Genomic DNA, 9,893 nt, shown 5'->3' on the forward strand with positions numbered 1-9,893 from the left:
TAACTGTATTAAAGCCAAGAGAACACAAAAGCATGGCAAGAAGAAACAACTCACTAGCAGGAGTGCTGCTGGCCCCTGATGTTTGTGAGTGACAGATATAAATCCGTGTTTAACATGGTCTAGACTGCCAAGGCTGGACAGACAACACTGGGCACCATGAGTGCTGATTACTGGGGGGTCTTTTGGAAGAGAAGCTACTGCCCACTCTTTATGTACATGAATGATCCTCATGGCTTCTTTCGAAGAATAGAGCAGCTCCTCCTGGTGTTGAGACCCAGTCAGGTACTTCATGTGCCATGCATGAATGTGCTGGTTGACTGCTCTCTATTCCTAAGAGATGGTTACATTTCATCAGCACCCTACAAAACATAGTTGTTAAAATATGTTTTCTGAAAAGAATGCTGAATTGTTCCAGTTGCTGTATTATTCTCACTCTGGAATGTCCTCTCCAAGCCTGCTCTGAGTTAATTAAAAATAATAGTCAGCACCATGCAGTTAAAAAGTTTTCCAAGATGGGTTTACCCATGACACCTTGTCTCACTGCTGTTATTGACAGAAATAATGCAGTATTGAGTCACTACCCATTTCAGCTGTAAATACTAAACTGGATTAAGTAGACTCTTCTCTCACTAAAATCCTTTCCTATGCATTAATGAAATACAATTTGAAATGGCAGTGATAATGAGTACCACCTTAATCCTCCTTTGCTTTCCTGCCTCTAGCTGTTTAGATCAGTTTCATGAAGGTCAATAGTAAAGGAATGTTGTGGACAGAGGGCTTATCCTTGTTACCGATGCTGTTGGGAAGCAGCTTCATAGCTACCGCTCACTGGTTTGTACCATCTTTCACCACTGGTGTTCCATGGGTAAGGGGAAAGCACAGCAGTTATTTAATTTCTTTTTATTTCTTAGATGCTTCCATCATCACATTAGCTGAGTGCCTCCCAGTCTTTGTTATATCAGGCCTCTCAGTGTCTGTTTTGGAGATGGAGAAAGTAGTCTCCTCCTTATGGAGGTGTTCCTGAAACGCAGGGAGAGTGACTAATTCTTGTTCACGGAGGGGGTTGAATCCCATTCCCTGCGGTGCCTGTGCAGCACCCCAGTAATAGCTGAGAAATAAGCAGGATGTACGCTCTAGGCAAAATCCCAGCTTGCTTTCTCCAAAAACGTGAGGTCCACCCAAGACATTGTCTGACTCCTTGTCCAAAAGACACTACCTTTTTTGTTAACTTTACTCCAAGTGGACTTCAGTCTTGAAGGGTGGGCAGGAACTTTTCAAGATGAAGTGGAATTCTTCTGCCTCATTTGCGATGAACTGCAGTTGTATCTAGTTTTCGAGAAGAATATCTTCTGGACTTGTCTTAGACTTAAGTGGTTTCATGAGTCAATGGGGTTACCAACTGATAAAGTTGGTTTATAAAGAATTCCTGAGCTTTCCAAATAGCAGTGCTTCTATTTATATTCACCTCTGTACAACTGAGTGAAAGGGATTTTGAAAACATGTGAGAGAGAGGATGATGACTTCTCAACTGAGATATAGAGCAGGGGTATTACAGGACACGAAGCAGCTGCACAACGTATAGGTCTTGTTGTGGGCTTATCAGTCAGCATTAAGGACAGGATGATATGAATGAGGTCATTTATTTCATGGTTTGAAGATGAAGAAGATGCAAAAAGCCAGTTTAACTGAAGCTACTTTTAAGATTGAAGGTCCTCCACTTGGTAATCTGGCTTTACACTGGTGTACTGAATGATGGTCAATGCAAATAAATGTTTAGCATGCTGGGAGAAACGGGGTGGGGAGGGGGGGAGAGAGAGATATCCACAGTGTTATTCCCTTGCTTTTTTATTTGATTTGAAAGGAAAATGCACCATTTTCATTTTGCAGCAAGAAGGGTATTTGGAATTATTTTATTTGCTTAATGCTGGTGTAAGCAGTTAGGAAAACTCTCTGTGCTTGCCTAATGTGAGGATTTAGCCCTTAGTTTGACTTTTAGCTTTTTTTCTCCTAACATCATTCAAAGTCAGAAATACATTTTGCCCCTCCTTTTGTAGGGACTTGAAGTATTATTTTCAAAAGACCAATTCAGACTGATTGCACACAGGACTGGATGCTGAATGGGACCTCAAACGTGACACTAATCTGCCTCATTCACTTTGAAAAAGCAAATTCTTTCTGTGTTTTCCTTTTAAAGTCAGGGCTGAAGGCATCGTCTTTCTCTGCATGCAGTACTTGAGCTGTACAGATTGAAGAAAGAAGGGCATAAGGGGAGGGTATTGCTAACAAAATAAAATATAGCTTTGGCTTTTTACAGCAGATTATCTGGGAAGAGGGTCTCTTCAGTGTGAGTAAAACTTGTCATTTCGTGGTGATTGAAGTGTACTAAAAGACATACAAGAACTATTCAGGCTTACCTCAGCAAAGCTACATTTGCTCCATTCTTTTGTTTGCCTTTGGTGTAGTCTAGGTCTTGGCACTCTTTCTGCGAAGAGATGCTATCATTCCCTTCCTTTCCTCCATTCATTCAGATCTGTGCTTTGCAAGAAAGGAAACTAATTCATGTAGGTAGGTGGCATGATACACTCGTCCTTTCTTCTCCCCACGTTTGGAAGAAGATAGTCATTGATTCACTGAGATGCTTTTCATATCAAAATTCACAGTAAAGACTGACCAATATAATCTATGGCAACAGATGGTGTTTCTTGGTAGATTTTGCTGAACTGGCATCAGTGATAGGCACCACTGCAACTAGACTGGACTAAAGTTTTTTGCTGCGTGAGCGTAAAACAATTTTTCCCCCCAGGTATAACTTATGAAGGACACTGTGATTACAGATACTAGTTTGACCTTCAGGACAGCCTTGAGGGCCTGACGTTCTCCTGGGACTTTTTTGAAGGGGGATGGTTGGTTAGTTGTGTCGGTTGACTTTGGTTTGTGGCCTGTCATTTGGACCACATACAGAGACTGATCGGACTTGCACAGCCCTAAATCTTTACTCTCTCTTAGTGTGACACATAAGATACTTGGATAGTCTCCTTCCACCTTCTGCAGTGCCAAAAGCAATCTGTCAAGCACTTCTATTATGTCCAGTCGTCATGGCGAAGATGTCAGTGGGAGTAGGCATAGAAAATGAACTCCTCCCATGTGTCTACAAAGCAAGGTCATAAACTGCAGCAATAGAAGATATAAATGAAATACCAATAAAAGTTTTCTAACAATAAACATAGTCAAGTACTGGAATTGCTTGCCTAGGGATGCTGTGTAATGTGGGATTTGCAACACTTAAATGTTCTTAAAAACAGGTTAAACAAACCTCTTTCAGAAATGGTCTTAGGTGTAGATAATATGCCTTCAGACAAAGGAATGGATTAGGTGAACTGCTGAGATTCCTTTTGCTCTACTTTTAATGATTTCTTGAACATATTAACAGAGCTGTGGAAAGCTTTTGGCATCTTTTCCATCTGTTGCCCTGTAAGAAATGATCTCTTGGAAAATCAGTGTAGAAAATAGGCCCCAAACCATTGGGTAATTTGAATGAATTCCATCTCCTGCGTTTTGAGCAGAGAGAGATCTTATTTTTCAATATGCCTGTTAAGACTGTAAAGGGGTCTAATGACATGGGTGTATGTGTGATATATAGCTTTGCAAGCAAGCTTTACTGATGGCAAATATATATGTGTTTATGTTTAATGCATAGGAAACAATGTTATGAGGACCATCCATGGTGTAGGAGAGATGATGACCCAAATGGTACTGAGCAGAGGATCTATATTTCCCATCAGTGCCCCTGATGTACAGCCAAGCATTCATCCAAGCAAGCAAGCCAGCACCTCAGACAGTGAAGATGTGATCGTAATGGACACCAAATTGAAAATCATTGAGATTTTGCAGGTAATAATGATTGGTGGAATGTTACATAGCAGCCATTTCACAGTTATTTACGTATTCACATAGTGGCACGTTCTGTTACCTGCATCCTTACTATTCACTGGGCTGATCGTTGTAAAAATAAGACTTCGATATAAGAAAGAATACTCCTCTGTGTGAACAACAGTACAGTTGTGATCCTCACTTTCTTACACCTACTTCACTTCTGAAGGAAGTAGATGCTGTAGAAACTCTGTCACTCTAACTGTGAAAAGGCAGAACTCGTCCTTTAATCTGCCTCACTAATGTTTCCTGAAGACAGTGTGTCTGTTTCCGGTCTCATTAACACTCATTTTACACTGGGGTAGATTATTTGACTTTAGTATTTGACTTTTCCTTTACAGTAGTTTGGTGAGGGGCAGAACTGGACCTAGACCCAGTGAAGTCATGCCAGGCCATGCACTTTTGAAGTCCATTCCAGATTTCTGCTGTTAGATTGAGAATAGCCTGTGGGCTGCTATGATTTTCTCCCAGCTGAACTGACAAGCTATATGACACTAGGATGCCTCCTGAGACATAATTTTCACTTTGTGCTATTAGTAAGTGAAGTGGCACACATTTGTTCTGTGTATCAAATCCCAGTTTCTCTAATACGGTGCCCTGAAGGAATGTTTCAGTGTTTTCTATACATTCTGTGGATCTTTTGGTACCATTGTTGCTTTTGAAGGATTCAATTTGTCTGACTGCTTATAACTGATTTAGATTACTGTCGTGGTTTAACCTCAGTTGGCAACTGAGCACCACACAGCTGCTCGCTCACTCCCCCCCCACCCCCTGCTGGGATGGGGGAGAGAATTGGAAGAGTAGAAGTGAGAAAAACTCGTGGGTTGAGATAAAAACAGTTTAATAATGGAAATAAAACAACAACAACAACAATAATAATAATAATAATACACAAAGCAAGTGATGCACAGTGCAGTTGCTCACCACCCACTGACCGATGCCCAGCCAGTCCCCAAGCAGCGGCCCCCCCCGGCCAGCTTCCCCCAGTTTATGTATGAGCATGACGTCACGTAGTATGGAATGTCCCTTTGGCCAGTTGGGGTCAGCTGTCCTGGCTGTGCCCCCTCCCAGCTTCTTGTGCCCCTCCAGCCTTCTCAGTCGGCAGAGCATGGGAAGCTGAAAAGTCCTTGACTAGTGCAAGCACTACCTAGCAACAACTAAAACATTGGTGTGTTATCAACATTGTTCTCACCCTAAATCCAAAACACAGCACTGTACCAGCTACTAGGAAGGAAATTAACTCTATCCCTGCTGAAACGAGGACAATTACCTTAATTACTCATCATCAGAAAGACTATCAGAGTATCCGCAATAGTGCATACTTTGGTTCCAGAGCTCCTTTAGTTTAAGGCTTATGGTGAAGGACAGTGTCACGAAATTATATCACCTAAATAATACCATTCATGTGTGTTGCTTCTCATTTTCATTTGTTTTTTTGACTGAGTTTCTCTCCATACTGTCTTGCTCTACTGGTTGGTGTCTAGGAGGGTGATTCCAGGACACCAGTCTCGTCTTGTGCATTCACCTCGTCCTGTGCATTCCCTGTCTGCTCACGGGCAGAAGAATCACATTTTGTCTCATCCTTTCCCAGCACATCCAGTGCAAGGGCACCTGGGATTGGAGAGCGTTTAATCCTAATTTGTTACTTAATCGGTGGCTTGTTAGTTATGGTTTAGTCATATGGTCAAATTACTGCAGATTAGCATGTTGTTATATGTTGGTGAGTCACAGTAAATGTGCATATATATGACATTAGTTCACAAGAAATACAAAATAATTCCGTTTCATTTAATATGCAATGAAGAAGGATTAATTTAAATCACTTTACCTTTCATTACTGTGCTATTACCCTAAAAGGCAAGTAAGAATATTTTAGATTTATTGTATTATCATGCAAAGCTAGTACAGTGGTGATTAAAACTATTCTAAGAAATATTTCAGTTTATAATAATTTCATTCTCAATATATCCTCTTACTCCTTTAAGTAAAGGCATTTTTTGCTTAAGTTTCCATTCTGCCATCAGCCAGAATTAAACAGATGGCCTGATAGACTTAGTTGACTATGCGTGGACTTGGGAAATTTTTATTTTTAAAAATCTTGCTTATACAATTATAGGGTAACTGGATCACGGAACTAAAATAAACGTGCCTTTTTCTTTTTTGTTAGAAGATTTTAAAGAAAAGGTATTGTTTCTTAAATTGACATTTTATTTGCTTTTAGATGGCATAGTCCTAGTTAGCCTAGTCAAATCCTTCTGCAGTACTCTGGGTCTGGGAAGCTTGTCTGACTTTAGTCAGAGATCAAAGAAACAGGTTGCCACCATTTGCTAAGTCATCACCTGTCGCCTGAGTCTTGTAACTTAACACATGTGCTTTCATCCCCACTGATTGTAAAATACGTTAAATGATCTTAAACCTCTATCACTGTACACTTGAGTTTACTGTGGGCAAGGAGCATAAGTGTGGGAAACACTGGAACGCAGTTGATGGCAGTCAGTTGGTGAAATGTCAGATGTATATGTGTTAGTCCTTAAATTGGTACTAATGTCTCCAGCCAAGTTATTTTCCTTACTATCCCAATCTAAAAGCAGCACTTCCAAGTTTGAATTAGGATATTTCCTGTATGAGTTTCTGACTTCACAGCTGAGGAGCAAAAGGCACTGACAATTAGAAGAAGGCAGAGCATTGAGTGAGGGGGATCCCTGCTACCATTACAGTGGTAGTTTCCAAAGCCAAAATTTTTTTTTGCCGCATGCTGACAAGACTACTAGGAGCTCATGAAGGACATGCTGTTTGCTCCTCACATCCTCAGCTGATTGCTAGCAATGTAAAAAAAGACAACACCAGGCTTGTGCTTCACATCATGGGAGCCTGGAGTTACTGCAGCATCGCTGCCCTTGGCTGTCAGACATCTGAGAGGGTGAGCCTTGAGCCTGTCATCTTTACTTTCAACCCTGCTCCACTTCTTATCTTCAGGGGGCGTTAGAAGTCCAGCTGAAATATGAAATAATTGGATTCAACGTGGGTTTGAGTGTACTGATCTGGCTTGCAGGCAGTGAGTACAAGGCAGCGTGCTGGAGCCCCTGGACAAATCCAGTCTGCTGCTTAGTATTCAGCAGTCGATAGGGTAGAGTTCAGTATGTCTCAGGATGGTCGGAAGGAAGAAAGAAATCACAGAAAACTGATGAATGTAATGGATTCTTTTTTTGTAGTGGACATAATGTACTTAAAATAATCATGTATCCCTGTATGTTCCACCACAGAAAAATCCTAACCCGTGTTACCAAAGGCAGAAGAAAAGTCTTATTTTAAACTTTTTTCTTGTAGTTTATTCTCAGTGTTAGGCTGGACTACAGAATATCCTACATGCTGTCTATCTATAAGAGGGAGTTTGGGGAAAACAATGAAAACGTTGATAGCTCTACAACATCCCCGCCTGACACACCAGGGATTGCCTCAGGTAAATATCGCTATTGTATTGCAATGTAAAATAATTCTGTGTAGACTACTGCAAACAATGAACTCAACTACACCAGAAAGATGCATGCCGCTTAAAGTTGAAAAGCGTGTGGAAAATGAAAATCTTAAGGGATCTCATAAAAATAAGATTTTTGCTGGCCTGTCCTCTTCTAACAAAAATGTGATTCCTTTTTCCCATGATGAGAATTTATTCTCTTTTTTGTACTCTTCCCAAAACACTGCACGATGACAAACGTAGTGGATCATGAAAAAATGATTGGGGTTGGATGAGGACAGATTTAGGTGAGGTGAATGTGGTACGGGAATGGAGTGGCTTTCCAGGGAGCGTTCCCGTGCACACAGAAGTGCTCCAAAGGCTGACAGCTGTCTGTGTGACCGCCTTCAAGTAGGGGAGAATTGCTTTAATTAGAGGTGCTGTATAACAGGGGAGTGGCTAAGCAGTACTAAAGTCTTAAGTCGTAAGGTATATTAAAGCTATTCTAAAGCAAAATGACGGTGTGGTAAATGATTTGGCTTATGATAAATATTCTAAAGTTCATGTGCCTCATTTAGCTGCTTTGTGGGGGTTGGCTCATCTAAAAAAAAGTAAGTTTCATATTCTCTGTCATTTATGGGTCATTGGTGGTGGTTTGTACAGCTCCTAGCACCATAAGGCTCTGGTTCATCACTACAATTTGGCTCTCCCTCAGTAATAGTAATACACAGTTTAACTCTGCCCCTTGTCCTGTTTCTTCCCTACTACTCTTGCAGATAGTGAATTTTGCCTAGTGGAGGAATGCGTAGTTAGACCTTCTTGATAACAGCTACTTTAAAGAGGAACAGACTTCTTTTTTGCTGTGCAGATTAAACAATTATCAGTAGCTTTTTAAAATTTATTTTGATTGTTTTCCAGCAATTGTTCCTGACATAGATGAAATTGCAGCTCAGGCTGAAACCATGTTTGCTGGCAGGTATGTTATCTGAACTTTTATCTCTCTATATTCATCTCTTTGTTCATGTTGATATTTCTCATGGACAATCTCTGTTTATTCCGTGTGTGTTTTCATACCTCTTTCTCGTCCTTGGACAACTACTTATTACATAGACAGAAAAGTGCCAGAAAAGACCTGTATTTCAAACAAGCAAACAGGCCAGTGGGTATGGATGGCTGTGGGATTGGAAATGGCCCCCCTCTTAGTTGTAGGAGTTGAGAGAAAGTTTTTGCCTTGTTCCCAAAGGCAGCTGGGGAATGGTGTACAGGTGCATTGGGCTAAAACAGATTAATTATTTCTCTTATAATGCCTCACATGGGTGCTTTTAAAGAAAGACTTTTTCTTGGTGTACCTTATGGCTGTAGCCCCAAATTTCTTGGATCAGTAGGTTACTGTTGACCCTCAGTATTTCCCATATGACCAGACAAGGTGTCATTGCACCTTGTCTTTGAACTTATTAAGAAGGTTATGTCAACGATAATCTCTTCCGTATGATTTCTCAAATCAACTGTGGACCACTTGCCATGATCTTCTGGACTATCAGAGGCCTGTAGATCACAAGTTATGCTTGCAGAGTTTTGGAAGTGGTTTCAGCTATGCTGTGAACAAAAAAAAACCAACCATGGAAAATAGCCACACTGGAGAGTTATTACCATTATCACTATATTGGTTTAATTTTATGGGTATAATTATAATTATACCAGTAAAAATGAATTCCATTTAGACAAGGCCGTAGACTTTAATTTTTTTCTTGGAGCTAGGGAGAAGGATCCGCAATATGGGCGTTCTGATCTTTCCTCTCTCCGTCCCTTATGCATTCTCAATCTTTACCAGTGAGAGCAATGCCTCCAGTCCTCTCCCTGAACTCTTATAATGTAAAACAACACACAGCCCTTGGCATCTGCATCTTTAAAATGAACAGAGAGACTGAATGGTTTCTTGGAAACATTATTTCTGCTTTGATATATTAAGTGTAAATCTGCTTTCTGCTGTTCCAGATTATAAATATGATTCCAGAAATATGATGCTTTTGGCAATTCTTACTATTTTTGAGCTTATTTTTTCTTCAATGAAATTTTAATAGCAGCTGAAAAGGGAAGGAGTGAAAAGGAAAGGGCCAAATTAATCTCTGATGAAATGCTGTTTACTTCAATTAATTTGGATTGGGGATGAGCTTGGCATAACTTATCCAAGACATAAATGAATGTTTTTGCAATATGGATTTTAATCACAAAATTTGACACATTTCATACATACTTACTTTCATCCCGTAGTGTCCATTCTGCTACAAGATTGCTGCAACAGAATGTAACTGTAGGATTGAAGTCCTTATAAAAAAATATGTTAAAGTGATGTTTATAGTTTACATCCCGCAGCATATTTGATTTGGTTTTAAGAGCTCTGTCAAATGAAGATTGTGTGTACAGGCATATTTATGTCAAAAGCTTTTATTTTTTCTTATTTATTTACTTTATTTGGTTCTTTTTTCCCCATTTCTGTTACTGAAAGGAA

At 40.1% G+C, this 9,893-nt stretch overlaps 1 protein-coding gene across 1 annotated transcript in view; it reads left to right on the top strand.

Moving 5' to 3' along the window:
- ITPR2 (inositol 1,4,5-trisphosphate receptor, type 2) overlaps positions 1-9,893 on the top strand; it is a 234,126-nt gene that overhangs the window by 67,814 nt on the left and 156,419 nt on the right. The window contains exons 21-25 of the mRNA XM_009332815.1: positions 3,698-3,891; positions 7,258-7,390; positions 8,303-8,360; positions 8,604-8,606; positions 9,891-9,893. The exon at positions 9,891-9,893 is cut by the window's right edge and continues 160 nt beyond it. Of these exons, the coding sequence (XP_009331090.1) occupies positions 3,698-3,891; positions 7,258-7,390; positions 8,303-8,360; positions 8,604-8,606; positions 9,891-9,893 (391 nt within the window). The remainder of the gene's footprint in view (positions 1-3,697; positions 3,892-7,257; positions 7,391-8,302; positions 8,361-8,603; positions 8,607-9,890) is intronic.

Source organism: Pygoscelis adeliae, unplaced genomic scaffold, assembly GCF_000699105.1.
Source record: "Pygoscelis adeliae isolate BGI_AS28 unplaced genomic scaffold, ASM69910v1 Scaffold38, whole genome shotgun sequence".
Lineage (NCBI taxonomy): Eukaryota > Metazoa > Chordata > Aves > Sphenisciformes > Spheniscidae > Pygoscelis > Pygoscelis adeliae.